The sequence below is a fragment of the Morchella importuna genome (genome assembly GCF_003444635.1).
Source record: "Morchella importuna strain M04M26 chromosome Unknown Morimp01GS001, whole genome shotgun sequence".
NCBI lineage: Eukaryota > Fungi > Ascomycota > Pezizomycetes > Pezizales > Morchellaceae > Morchella > Morchella importuna.
In genome coordinates this window covers 2,009,163-2,024,221 of record NW_025763398.1, presented here as the reverse complement: position 1 = coordinate 2,024,221, position 15,059 = coordinate 2,009,163, and the positions used below count along the sequence as shown (strand labels likewise).

General features: G+C 46.4%; 1 protein-coding gene across 1 annotated transcript; it reads left to right on the top strand.

The window, feature by feature from the left end:
* Positions 1-11,823: 11,823 nt before the first annotated feature.
* Positions 11,824-14,610, top strand: LAJ45_00503 (uncharacterized protein; the record flags this gene model as incomplete). The annotated part of the gene is made up of 7 exons (XM_046110104.1): positions 11,824-12,163; positions 12,234-12,525; positions 12,584-12,721; positions 12,778-13,457; positions 13,521-13,633; positions 13,687-14,349; positions 14,410-14,610. 7 exons carry the CDS (start codon positions 11,824-11,826, stop codon positions 14,608-14,610), a joined length of 2,427 nt encoding a protein of 808 aa, XP_045976797.1.
* Between the last annotated feature and the right edge of the window lie 449 nt (positions 14,611-15,059).

Genomic DNA, 15,059 nt, shown 5'->3' with positions numbered 1-15,059 from the left:
TCATGCTCCGAATCTGAACTATCTGAGTTCTCTCTCTCCTGTGTTGGAAAGCGCCACCAACCGGGGGGACTATTCCATCTCCTCCACTATTACCCGCTGGTTCTGGGTTCTGGTTTTTTCCACCGAGGTTTCCCTCCGGCTGGAGGTTCCTCCTGGGTGACTTCGCTCGTTGAAGCATGACACAATGGCACCTAACTCCTTGTCGTGAACTTCATAATTCCGTTCGGCTCGCGAATTCCCTTTTTGGAGTAAAGGACTCCTGGATGGCACTTATTGTCATCTCAGTGGAATTGGGACCATATGTTAGATTTTGGCGGAGTTGGAGGCATCGGTCTCAACCTTGGTGGCTAGCTCAGCATCAAAGAGGGCTAATACGGGGGCGGATTGGAACGCCTCTTTCAGGACTTCGAACGCACGCACGCCTTCCTCAAACCAGGTAAATTCGGTGTCCTTGTCTCTTCCGACGGTTAATCTCGGGTTCGGTTAGAGCCGGACCGAACTCCTGCTACGGGTAACCACGTTGATCCTCGGAACTTGGATAGGAGTTCGCTTATAAAAGCGGGGTACCCGTCGCACTTAGGAGGGTAAGAATCCATTCCCTCTATCCATTCCACAAAAATTCGATTTTTTCCACACACAACACCAAATTTATTACCTCTTCTCAGCAACAATGCTTTTCTTTATTCTATTCCTCTCTTTGTTCATCGCGGTCAATTCGTCTATCGTACAAGCGCTTTTATCTAACGCTAGTCGATCTCGCCGGGAGACGAGGCTTAGATCCTCAACATGTCCGGTTATTACCGATCTCCTAGAGTTGGATGGTGGTAACTCTGTATATGCTCGGAGAGTTACTCGGAAACCTGTCCGATCACGGAGTGCTGTGAGGTAGGCATGGTTTAGTGGGGCTTGTAACCTCCTCTTACTCCCGCTAATGTTTCCACAGACAAGCTGTTCCTCGAGGTTTGGAGACCTCGACCTTCGACGGCCATTTCAACCAGGTTCCGTTTCTGACTCGGGAGGATTTCCATCGTCCTTATCCCTTCTTCCAACAAGGAGACAGGAGTGTTGGTCAGGCTCGTGTCCGTGCAGCAGCAAGGGAGAAACGGGAACAGGTGCGGTGGATGCGGGAGGAGATTGAGCGAGATGGGAGGGGAGCGGAGTGGATGCGGCAGAGAGTGGCACAAGAAGAGCGGAATGAGAGACAGAAACTGGCACTCGAAGCGCATTACGAGGCATGGTGGCGCCAGAAGAAAGCCAGTTATCCTCCTCTTCCGGACCCTGCCTGTCGTCATCGTGGACGGAGGGACATTGACTTTGGTTGGGACTGGGGCCCAGATGGGAAATGGGGTCCTCTGACCAATGGGGCTATCAGGATTTTCTAGGAGCGGTCCTAGATGTGGTCTCCTTTCGAGCGAAGCTGGGCGCTATATCCCTTTGAGCGAAGCTGGGCGCTATATCCTTTGCGACTGGCGCTATATCCCTTTGAGCGAATGTGGGCGCTATAACCCTTTGACGGATACATGGAGACCATAGTAACGTGTTCGCCTCTCCCATGCCAGCCCGAGCTGAATAAAAAAAAGCTCACTGCTTAGTTATTTCAGCGTTGAGAGTGGTCCCAGATGTTCCGGTAAGATTTTTTCCTTTCGTCGGGGTTCTTTAAGCGAGGAGCTTAAAGTTATACTGTAACGGGGGTGCTAGGATGATACACGACCGTGACTTCGATCTGACATAGAAAGGGTAAACGGGCAACGATGGATTCATTGGGCTCGTTCGATCGAAAGATGAAGTTTATTTTGTTTGATCGTATTTGTAGTCTAAAAACTTAATAACTTTAAGGGGTCTCCTCGCATGTAAAGATTCCATGACTCCCCGAGTTCAAACTGGGGGGCAACCGAGTACTTTTATCGAACTTCCGCCCCTTTTTTCCCGCTTTTCCTCTCTAGGCCGTCCGTTCCTCCCTAGTCCGGGGACACCGCGACTTTTTTCTATGAGGGGCGAGAGGAGTCGCTGCCACACCTCGGACGAACTTCCGCCCGAGTCAAATCACGCAATCTCTGCCAAGAGCTGGTCGGGACCCTAAGAACTAGTGGAAACAACCGACCAGATAGCAATTGCTTATTCAATTTGTTTTAGAGAAGATTTGGTGTTTTGTAAAGCAAGGTTTGCTTTTAGTAGCTTGGGTCGTACTCCTACTCCCCCTCAAAGTTGCACCGGACTGAAACAGGAGGGTTCCGGCGGTTCGACGCTCCGGGGGTTATTTTTGGGGTCTAAAACGTGTTTATTTTGCAGTGTTCCCTCAACTCCGCAATCCGTTCATTCAACCACCCCAAATGGACCGGAGCATCGTCAGGATCCTTTCTGACGTAGTAAAGCATATTTTCCGAGCATCGGTTGCTAAGTTATTACGCCTCAAAGGTTGACTTCCAAGGTAGGGTAACTTATGTTTGGGGTTACCCTTCTTTTATTTGGCATGCTCATCCTTCTGCTCTAGTTTTGGTCCAGTCCCTAGCTTGACTTGTAAGACTTCTTGCTTGCCAGGATCCCTACCCTCCATACCAATAGAGGTAGGGGTCATCTGCCCTTGTCTTCAACCATCGAAGTGGAACAAGCGGTGATTGCCCTAGGGTCGTATGGCTTGACTGGTAGAACAGGTACTTTTGTAACAGCCCTACTGTGGCTCTGTTACACTACCCCCCTCTCCGGTAGACTCGTCCCGAGTCCAACCTAGGGTTTTTGGTATGGTACATTGTGCGCATACAAGAAAATGTAGCTCTAATAACGATTCCATACTGACTTTATGTACCGGGGACAGCCTTTCCACGTATCGCTAGGATCCGGTAGAAAAGATGTGGCCGTGCAAGATGGAAAATCAGAAAATCGGATAGTTGGGCGAGAAGGATCCTGAGTACTTATATTCCAAAGGATTCCATTCTCTGCTCCTACCTCCTTACTAAGTTCTGGTGATTCCTTCAAGTGGAAGGGAAGCACTACCACCGCTACCCCGCTTCTCTCTAAGCGTTAGCGGGTGCTTCCTGTTCCAAAGGCAACCACCCTTAGTCAAAGCATTTGTAACACCTGCAGTCTTGGTTGTCGCACAACCGGGACCTGCATGAATGAGCTACCGCTCAGGCGTAAGCTTAATCATTGCTGTAGAGCTCTTTACTTATTGTAGACTTTCCCAGGCATCGTCCCTGCCACTACGGGCGGACTTATCATGCTCGGAGGATGTAGAGGATCGCCGAGCACTCAGAGCTTCACTCTGGCCGGCCTTCTAATCATTGGCGAGGCATAGACTCGTCAGTCATTGCTCCCATGAATAGATCCTCTTCCTAGCGCTCAGAATGTAGTTACTCTGACAGCTGGTAGCTAACCACACTGCCGGTACTTGCATGTCACTGTGCAACTGGCTTCTATCAATAACTCTCAGCATGTAACCGGGCCCTGTGTGTACTCATACACCAGACAGTTGAAATGGCTCCGTTACACTCTATTTTCCGCATCCATTTCTATTAACAAAGGAAAACCTCAAGTGAAAAAACGTGTATCCCAACAAAGGGAGACCCGTTTTCTCCACGCTTGTCCCAGAACACTCCGGTGCATCGGTTTCCTTCACTTTCCTGTATTGCTTCCCAGGGAAACAACGGCATTCGAACACTGTCAGACCGATGGGAAAAAACGCCGTATTTTGAGGATTTCTAAAGTTTCACCCATGAGTCCCGTGATTTTCCGGGATACTTCGGATGGAACTTTCGGAGTGTCTCGTCTGCCGTTCCTTGCAACATTTTGTACGGTTCCCGGAAGTCTTCTGAGCGATAGCTCTCCCAGGTAATCCGATATTGCACGAACTTCTCCCCCACGATCAGCCTTGGACCTCATCCGGAGGTGGAATCGCTATAGCTCGTTGAGGGTCCTTTGACTCCCAATACGGTTCCAGCAGAAATATATGGAAGACATCATGAATGTTCCACTGAGAGGGTAGATTCAGCCTGTAGGACGTGACACCAAGTTTCCCGACAACCTCAAAGGGACCCGATTTTAGTAATCTAGTTAATTTGATGATCGCTTGGTTAAGATGTTGTGTCGGTCCATCATCACCTCGTCCCTGACCTTCAGTTCTGGAGCACTCATATGTTTCTGATCATACCATTTCTTCCGCTGTGCTTGCGCCGCGCTGGGCGCGTCGAAGTTTTGTAGTTTCCGTTTAGGTGAGGGCCAAGTGGAATCTGGTTGAAACCCATAGTTCGCGTAGAACGGCGATACTTTGGTTGACTCTTGGGTGGCCGTGTTGTAGGCTTACTCGCAAATGGGAGTATTCTTGCCCCATCGTCCTGCTGATAGAAGCAATAGTTTCTGAGATATTGTTCTAGCGTTTGGTTGACTCTCTCAGTTTGTCGGTCAGTTTGAGGACGATCTCTTCCAAATCTAGAGTCCCGATCGGAGATAATTTCCTCAGGAAATTCATGCAGTCGGCATATCTCCCGTAGGAAGGTTTGAGCAAGCTCTTGAATGGTTGCTTTGGTCTCGAGCGGAATGAATTGGGACATTTTGGCGAAAACGGTCAACGATAACCCAGATATGGGTATAGCCCTCAGATTCAGTCAGGCTCGCGATAAAGTCCATTGAAATGGAGCTCCAAGGCATAGAGGGGACCTCTAAAGATTGCAACGTCCCATACTTCTTGTGTGTTGAGGCCTTAACGCGTTGACATATATCGCAACTCCGAACGTATTCTTCCACATTGTTGTCCATCTTTAGCCAAAGGAGAGTGCCTGAAGGCGTTCTGCCGTTTTGAATTGTTCAAAGTGACCAGCAGTCTTCGAATCATGTAGGGCGCTCAGGATCTTGAGCTCCAGTTCTCGATGATTTGGAATGTACCACTTTTCCTTATAGAAGACGTCTCCATCCTTTAAAGTGAGGTCTCGGTTCACCAGATTCCCGGAGGTGTTCTCAATGGCTTTTCTCAAGGAAAGGTACCCTGGATCTAAGGCTGCTCGAGCCTAGATTTCATCCGGGAGCACCGGTGTGAGTTTTGCAGACTTGGGCTGCTCTTGTCCATGCTGAGTTGATCATAACGATCGGGTATTGGACAGAACCCATTATAAGTTGTCCTGGCTTAAACAAGCGAATTTCAGGGTCTTGATGAGCCTTACCCCCCTCTTTAAGGGCGTGGTCCCAACGCCGCGACAAGATGTCTGCTCTGGCGTTTTAGTTTTCCAGGGCGGTATACAATTTTGAAGCCAAACACTGCGAGGTAGGCCGCCCCTCGAGCTTATCTCGGTTTCAGTGCCTTTTGCTCTGTCGGATTCCGGGGATAAACCCTTGGCAAACCCAGGCTGGAGGAAGCCCAGAGTGTAACGGGGTAAAGAGAGCACAACTCGTGACTAGGTCCGGAAGGAGGGAACTGAGGATCTTATCATTCACTAACTGACCCTCATAGCCAGTCTTCCACATCAGCTGAATAATGCTATTCGGGAGGAGTCTGTTCCTCCCTTGGCTGCGTGGGTGAGGTTATTCCATTAGGCTACCGCATCATCCCTAGAGATGGCTTCGCCAAAGGCTTCTGTGAGAGCATCCACAAAGGAATCCCAGCGCTTCCATCTCTAATCTCATACCACAGACATCCCAGCTATCTGGTTGGCAGAAGATATCGGATCCTAACCTCTTCGGAGGTAAAAGACTGGCTTTCAATGGAGAAGACATTCTCACATTGCCCGATGAAGGTCCGCACATTATTTGCTTTGCCATTGAACTTGGCCAGAGGGGGTGTCTTTGGTTCTCGGCCACTGGAGGCAGTGGAGGGGTGTGAGGGGGGGCCGGAGGTCTCATGAACTGGGCTATGGAGGCCAGAGCTCTCTCTCCCTGCTGCTTCTCCAGCATCTTCCTGAGGTATCTCCGCCATCCTCACCTTTCTCCATCCTCATGCTCCGAATCTGAACTATCCGAGTTCTCTCTCTCCTGTGTTGGAAAGCGCCACCAACCGGGGGGACTATTCCATCTCCTCCACTATTACCCGCTGGTTCTGGGTTCTGGTTTTTTCCACCGAGGTTTCCCTCCGGCTGGAGGTTCCTCCTGGGTGACTTCGCTCGTTGAAGCATGACACAATGGCACCTAACTCCTTGTCGTGAACTTCATAATTCCGTTCGGCTCGCGAATTCCCTTTTTGGAGTAAAGGACTCCTGGATGGCACTTATTGTCATCTCAGTGGAATTGGGACCATATGTTAGATTTTGGCGGAGTTGGAGGCATCGGTCTCAACCTTGGTGGCTAGCTCAGCATCAAAGAGGGCTAATACGGGGGCGGATTGGAACGCCTCTTTCAGGACTTCGAACGCACGCACGCCTTCCTCAAACCAGGTAAATTCGGTGTCCTTGTCTCTTCCGACGGTTAATCTCGGGTTCGGTTAGAGACGGACCGAACTCCTGCTACGGGTAACCACGTTGATCCTCGGAACTTGGATAGGAGTTCGCTCATAAAAGCGGGGTACCCGTCGCACTTAGGAGGGTAAGAATCCATTCCCTCTATCCATTCCACAAAAATTCGATTTTTTTCCACACACAACACCAAATTTATTACCTCTTCTCAGCAACTATGCTTTTCTTTATTCTATTCCTCTCTTTGTTCATCGCGGTCAATTCGTCTATCGTACAAGCGCTTTTATCTAACGCTAGTCGATCTCGCCGGGAGACGAGGCTTAGATCCTCAACATGTCCGGTTATTACCGATCTCCTAGAGTTGGATGGTGGTAACTCTGTATATGCTCGGAGAGTTACTCGGAAACCTGTCCGATCACGGAGTGCTGTGAGGTAGGCATGGTTTAGTGGGGCTTGTAACCTCCTCTTACTCCCGCTAATGTTTCCACAGACAAGCTGTTCCTCGAGGTTTGGAGACCTCGACCTTCGACGGCCATTTCAACCAGGTTCCGTTTCTGACTCGGGAGGATTTCCATCGTCCTTATCCCTTCTTCCAACAAGGAGACAGGAGTGTTGGTCAGGCTCGTGTCCGTGCAGCAGCAAGGGAGAAACGGGAACAGGTGCGGTGGATGCGGGAGGAGATTGAGCGAGATGGGAGGGGAGCGGAGTGGATGCGGCAGAGAGTGGCACAAGAAGAGCGGAATGAGAGACAGAAACTGGCACTCGAAGCGCATTACGAGGCATGGTGGCGCCAGAAGAAAGCCAGTTATCCTCCTCTTCCGGACCCTGCCTGTCGTCATCGTGGACGGAGGGACATTGACTTTGGTTGGGACTGGGGCCCAGATGGGAAATGGGGTCCTCTGACCAATGGGGCTATCAGGATTTTCTAGGAGCGGTCCTAGATGTGGTCTCCTTTCGAGCGAAGCTGGGCGCTATATCCCTTTGAGCGAAGCTGGGCGCTATATCCCTTTGAGCGAAGCTGGGCGCTATATCCCTTTGAGCGAATGTGGGCGCTATAACCCTTTGACGGATACAGTGGAGACCATAGTAACGTGTTCGCCTCTCCCATGCCAGCCCGAGCTGAATAAAAAAAAGCTCACTGCTTAGTTATTTCAGCGTTGAGAGTGGTCCCAGATGTTCCGGTAAGATTTTTTCCTTTCGTCGGGGTTCTTTAAGCGAGGAGCTTAAAGTTATACTGTAACGGGGGTGCTAGGATGATACACGACCGTGACTTCGATCTGACATAGAAAGGGTAAACGGGCAACGATGGATTCATTGGGCTCGTTCGATCGAAAGATGAAGTTTATTTTTGTTTGATCGTATTTGTAGTCTAAAAACTTAATAACTTTAAGGGGTCTCCTCGCATGTAAAGATTCCATGACTCCCCGAGTTCAAACTGGGGGCAACCGAGTACTTTTATCGAACTTCCGCCCCTTTTTTCCCGCTTTTCCTCTCTAGGCCGTCCGTTCCTCCCTAGTCCGGGGACACCGCGACTTTTTTCTATGAGGGGCGAGAGGAGTCGCTGCCACACCTCGGACGAACTTCCGCCCGAGTCAAATCACGCAATCTCTGCCAAGAGCTGGTCGGGACCCTAAGAACTAGTGGAAACAACCGACCAGATAGCAATTGCTTATTCAATTTGTTTTAGAGAAGATTTGGTGTTTTGTAAAGCAAGGTTTGCTTTTAGTAGCTTGGGTCGTACTCCTACTCCCCCTCAAAGTTGCACTGGACTGAAACAGGAGGGTTCCGGCGGTTCGACGCTCCGGGGGTTATTTTTGGGGTCTAAAACGTGTTTATTTTGCAGTGTTCCCTCAACTCCGCAATCCGTTCATTCAACCACCCCAAATGGACCGGAGCATCGTCAGGATCCTTTCTGACGTAGTAAAGCATATTTTCCGAGCATCGGTTGCTAAGTTATTACGCCTCAAAGGTTGACTTCCAAGGTAGGGTAACTTATGTTTGGGGTTACCCTTCTTTTTATTTGGCATGCTCATCCTTCTGCTCTAGTTTTGGTCCAGTCCCCTAGCTTGACTTGTAAGACTTCTTGCTTGCCAGGATCCCTACCCTCCATACCAATAGAGGTAGGGGCTCATCTGCCCTTGTCTTCAACCATCGAAGTGGAACAAGCGGTGATTGCCCTAGGGTCGTATGGCTTGACTGGTAGAACAGGTACTTTTGTAACAGCCCTACTGTGGCTCTGTTACAGCAGTTTACAACTCCAGCTCTGAGTTTGTCACGGGGCCCTAGCTAACACATTGATTTTTTTTGCTTTTCTTGAGATGATATCATGATATTGATTTTTGATTTTCTCGGTAGAATATAATAGTATTGATTTTTGCTTTTTTGTGACAATATAATCATGATTGAATTAATATTGATTTTCCTTTTTGAGAGCAATATAGTTATAATTACTATATTAATTTTTGTTTTTCTTTCAAGTTATATGATATTAGGGTACTACTTGTATTGATTTTTGCTCTACTTGATACAATATCACATTCAAGTTATTAATATATCTTTGCTTTTCTCGGTATGATATAATCATGATAACATTGAATTTTGTTTCTCTCCATAATTAGTAGATTTTGGTATTATCTTCTGCTCGGAGATCCTCCTCCGAATCCGTCCTCAAACCTGTCCCAACTCTGCCATATTCAAAGTCGTTCCTGAACTCAGACCCGAGCTGTTAGAATTAGCAAGAGATTTTTTGCTGATGAAGTATTAGCAAGAGATTTTTTGCTGATGAAGTATTAATAGATCAACGTGAATTCAGGTAAAATCAAAAATTAAAAGATTATTTTTGCTAATTTTTAATTAGATCCTTCTACATTACTAGTAATATAAAGTTTTGAGTATACCCTTCCTGCCAGTGGGGCTATATTCTCATATAGAATTGCATTAAAATATAATATATGATGGATTATCCTCTACGACCGAAGGCCGGCAACGACTTGTACGTATGTATTTAGATAGTAGAGGACATGTATCTCTTTAGGGAGGTTACACATAATCACTTAGATAAATGTGTACGTATAAGAGCAGAGTTGATGCATCAAGCTACATAAGTTCAGACTCAGCCAAAGACTTTACACAAAACGAGTGACTGAGTATGATTGATTTTTCTAAGGTCACTCGTATATAATAAATACATATACATATACTAACATTACTTTTGCTCTTTATACCCATAATAGTTCCTTTGAAAGGTTTCGTTATCATGAACTTTCGAACATCATGCGAGGATTTCAGGATACTTGGTGATTAGAGTTTCCTGTCCAGTATCAAGACAATTCCGCCCTACCTCCACCAAATTACCATCATTCATCTATCGATATCGCCTAAGATACATTCGTTTCCTGGTCAAGAATAAGATCCTTTATCCCCGGAAAATCGTCGTCTAAGGTATTTGGTCGCAGGTTCAATTCCCCACAGCCTTCTGAATACCTCTACCTAACTCGCTGACAATAGGTTCGATGACTTCGCTTACCCACTACTCTTCCATCATATTTGGAATAATTCTGGCTGTCTATGTCTTTCTGGGAGCATTCCTGAATAGCACCGCGGGGCTTTTCTTAATCCAGAATAGTTCTGGTCTGCTCCACTACCCCCAAAGCACTCGCAGTGAACAATTGATATGTATTGGCTTGAGTGGGATTAACTTACCCCAAGATCTCGCTGTTGTAAGTTCGTTTATATATAGACTTGTTATTTCAGTTTTCAATTACTAACTTCAGTGCCCCTCGCGTCTATTTAAAAGGATCAGGCCGGGAAAAACGACATCCAAGAAATCACATATTCTGACCCAAGGATAGTAATCCAAGTAAGCTTATTGTCTTCCTTGCTAATTTGCATGTATTAAGTCTTACTCTTTAGTCATGGAAAGTGCCCATATACAATAGGAACTATGGCGAAGTAATCAACAAACGCTGGCAGCAGTTAGATTCGTCCAAAGGGGCCAGGATAGAATTTCCTCTTGATTCAACCCCACAGAAACTACGCTCGACCAGTACCCAAAATCTCCATACTATACCAGAAGCTTGGGAGACAATGAGGATCTGCACATTTGTCATCTGCATCCTTCCGTTTATCGTGCTTCTCCCGATTTATTTGTATTGTCACTGGATTCGCGATAGAGGAAGTTATGACAGAGAAGATTATGAGGATCTCCCTTGATTTCTGGGTACAAGTACATAATACGAAGATCGAATCCTGGTCTTTTTGCAAAGACTGAGAAATAATGTGTTTTTGTTTCTTGGAGGATCTATTTTGTCGGAATTGATTGTTATCCTTACTTCCGAACGGGCCATCAGGGCTACCATCTAGCTAGGGCAGTTATTCTATAAAGGCGATCAAAAAATAATCGCGAAATCGAAGAATCACTTAAACTCGCGGTGTCGAAAAGTTGCGGGTTACGTGTCGAAAAATCCTCACTTCTGTAAATTTTAAAATATTTACCAAATTAAGGATTCATTCCCCTGTTCCCGTTTCCTCTTTCTCTGTCGGGCTGCCTGGATGTGTTTGTCTTCCGCATAAAGTACATACATGTAATGTCGGTTTCTTCTAGCGTCAATTGTAGGATATATATACATACCCTCTAGTATCCGTTCTTTAGAAGAAACGTGTGACAAGTTTATCAATCATGCCATACTAGGATATAATGCAAATTTGTGGAATATTAAGATCCATTGTAAATACATGTATGTACAGCGAAAGCTTGCTATAACGGTACGCTCGGGACCGGAATTTGGTACCGTTATAGAGAGATTACCCTTATAGAAAGTACCGTTATAGCAAGCTTTCTCTGTATTGGGATTATATTATTAATATATATAATCCCCATAGCCCTAACCCATCTTTGTATGTATCTTGGCACAAAGCTCAACGCAATCGTCGCCGACAGAAATGACTCGGTCATCAGTGCGTCGCAGATTTGCGAGTAATTTCTTCTCTTAAGAGCTTCCGTTTTATGTGCCGGTCAACATGCACTATTATTAGTATGACGTCAGGTACAGTTTGAGTTACTTGTACTCGTTTACCACGAAAAGAACCAAAAAATGCAAGTGACGGAAACAGGGATAGTTTGTATGAGAGATCACCGCCACTCCATACAATAATCCTTGCCCTGAGCAACTGCATTTTCTGGTTCTTTTCGTGGTAAACAAGTATGTACCGCAGATGCAGGTCCTGTAGGGTTCTTCTTGCCAGGTACATACCTAACTTGTTGCTGACGTCAACACGACAACATCTGGGCACTGATTTGTTAAAATTCTCACAATCAGGTTTCTATTTTTAGGAATTCATGCTCTATGAAAGGTAGGCCCTTATTTTCTTTTCAGGTCTTCATCTTTTGTTTCAAGCAGCTTCGAATTTACATTCATCCTTATTGATTCTTGCCGATAACTGAATATTAAGCATGCCTGGTGAAATAATTGACAGACCAAACCCTCCACCGTCTCGTTCACATCTGCCTCCCGCACTTTTGGAACTTTCAGTAAAACTCGATATCAAAAATGCGCTCTCAAACGAAGATATTTCAGCTCTTCAGAATTTCCGGAGAGCAGCGAACTATATCGCGGCAGCTATGATATTTTTGCGCGACAACACACTACTGGAGAAGGACCTTACTCCAAGAGACATTAAGCCGAGGATTCTAGGCCACTGGGGAACCTGTCCAGGATTAACTCTGGTTTACTCACATTTAAATAGAGCAATTGAGAAATGGGGATCCGAGATGCTATTTGTGATCGGGCCAGGTATTCAATATACTAACATATTAATTAAACTCTCATATTAGTTCAGGAACTGACTATCAGTAATTTCTAGGACACGGAGCGCCAGCTATTCTAGCGTGTTTATGGCTAGAGGGTGCATTAACGCATTTCTACTCAGAACAGTATTCGTTGGACAGAAAGGGCCTAAACAACTTGATAACGGGGTTTTCCACTCCTGGCGGATTCCCGAGTCATATCAACGCGCAGGTCCCAGGAAGTATTCATGAGGGCGGCGAGCTTGGGTATGCATTAGCTGTTGCTTTTGGCGCAATTATGGACAAGAAGGATTTGATAGTTCCTGTTATTATTGGAGATGGGGAGGCCGAAACTGGCCCTACTGCGACGTAAGTTACAAGATTCCGTATCTCAACCCGATCCCCAGCTTCCGACTAAAGTGAACAGGGCATGGCATGGGTATAAATACATAGATCCTGTAGAGTCAGGCGCGATATTGCCGATTGTTCATATAAATGGCTTCAAGATCAGTGAGAGGACAATATATGGATGTATGGACGATGAAGAACTCGTCGCTCTATTCACGTATGACCTTATCTGTAATATACCTACGCAAGAAGTGTGCTTACTCTTAATTGCAGTGGTTATGGCTACCAGGTTCGCTTCGTTGAAGACCTTGAGAATATTGACCGTGACCTCGCCGCCTCAATGGATTGGGCAATTTCTCAAATTCAGCATATTCAGAAAGCAGCTCGATCTGGAAACCCAATTGTAAAGCCCCGTTGGCCAGTCATTCTTCTACGCACTCCGAAAGGCTGGGGAGCACCTAAGAAAGTCCACGGGAAATTCGTAGAGGGTTCTTTTCACTCCCATCAGGTACCGCTACCAAAGGCTAGCAGTGATAAAGAGGAGCTTGGGCAACTCCAGGAGTGGCTAAGAGAATATCAACCGGACACACTGTTCAAAAGGGATGGATCTCCAAGTGATAATGTTACAAAGATAATTCCCAAGGACGCATCAAAGCGGATGGGTGTGATCAAAGATGCCTTTTCTGGATACAAACCGCTTGACCTTCCTGATTGGATCGAGATGGGTGAGGAAAGAGGACAGGAAGTTAGCAGTATGAAAGCTGTTGGAGAATTACTTGACCAGGTCCTGCAGAGAAATCCAAGTGACATGAGAATTTTTAGTCCTGACGAGTTGGAGAGTAATAAATTAGACGCAGTGTTGAAGCACACTGGAAGAAATTTCCAGTGGGATCAATATTCTAGGCAGAACGGTGGGAGGGTAATTGAAATTTTGAGCGAGCACACGTGTCAAGGTGCGTATCTTTATACCATTAGGTATTCCCTTTCTTCCTATGGTCAGTCTAATCGATATTTAGGTATGATGCAGGGTTATACGCTTACGGGAAGATCTGCTGTGTTCCCATCTTATGAGAGCTTCCTAGGAATTATCCACACCATGATGGTGCAATACAGCAAATTTAGAAAAATCGTAAGCTCAAGTGAAGACCCCCCGTTACTCAATTGAATGCTGAAACTCTCCAGGGCCGAGAGACCGTCTGGAGAAAGGATACAGCAAGTTTGAATTACGTTGAGACCAGCACATGGGCTAGACAAGAACACAATGGGCATTCACATCAAAACCCATCTTTCATCGGAGCTGTTTTAAACCTTAAGCCAGAAGCGGCGCGAGTATATCTTCCACCAGACGCCAATTGTGCCCTCTCCACAATGGCCCACTGCCTTCGATCGCGTAACTACACCAACCTTATAGTAGGCTCAAAACAACCCACACCTGTCTGGCTTTCCCCCTCCGAGGCCGATTCGCATTGCAAGGCTGGTGCTTCAATTTGGAAATTTGCATCCACAGACGAAGGCCTAAACCCTGATGTTGTGCTGTGCGGGATTGGCACAGAGGTTACTTTTGAAGTTATTGTTGCCGCATCGTTACTTCGAAAACTAGTCCCGGAGATCAGAGTTCGTGTTGTCAATGTGACGGATTTGATGGTACTTGGTGCGGAGAATACACACCCGCATTCCCTGGACGATCCTGCTTTCAATGCAATTTTTACAAAAGATAGGAATATTCATTTCAACTACCACGGATATATAACAGAATTGAAGGGGATGTTGTTTGGAAGGCCCAACCCGGAGAGGGTAAGTATCGAAGGATACAGAGAAGAAGGAAGCACCACTACGCCTTTTGATGTGAGTACCCTCCGCAAAAATGATTCTATCCCGAAATTTAATGAATACGGACCTGGGCAGATGATGTTATGCAATCACGTATCAAGATATCATGTCGCCATTCAAGCCGTCAAAGGTGCTGCCAAGTTCAACGAGAAGGTCAGTGTGAAGCTGATAGAGCTCGTGGCGGAGCTTCAACATAGCATCAAAAAACACCAGGAGTACATCCTAAAGCACCAGGAGGATCCAAAGGACACTTATGACTTGCCTTGCTTCGAGTAGAATTGCAGGAATATTTTCGCATAGCGTTATGTTAAATTGAGAAATTTCAGTTGTTTTGTGATTCTTGGTCATGTATAATATTGATTCTCGGGCTTTTTGCGGTGCCACCTGTGAGTCATAGTTTGTCACTCGCATGTGATGCCATGACACTCCAATCTGGATTTGCACAAGACCTTTATGGTTCCAGACAATTGAATTGAAAAGAAGAAAGACGAAGAAGCCTGCGCTGTGATAATTGTCATGCACCCACCCAGCACCCAGACCAGGGTCTTCCGCCAATCACATCGTTCGCTAAGTAATCCTTGGCCCGCCAACCGGCAATAATCTTGGCATCTACAACCCACTCCAACAACCAGTCACCGCCCGCCCGCCATCGCCGCGACATCTTTATCAATCGCCTCTCCCCACAATCTCCCCTCCTCTCCCTGTCCGTCCAGAATTGTTCTCTC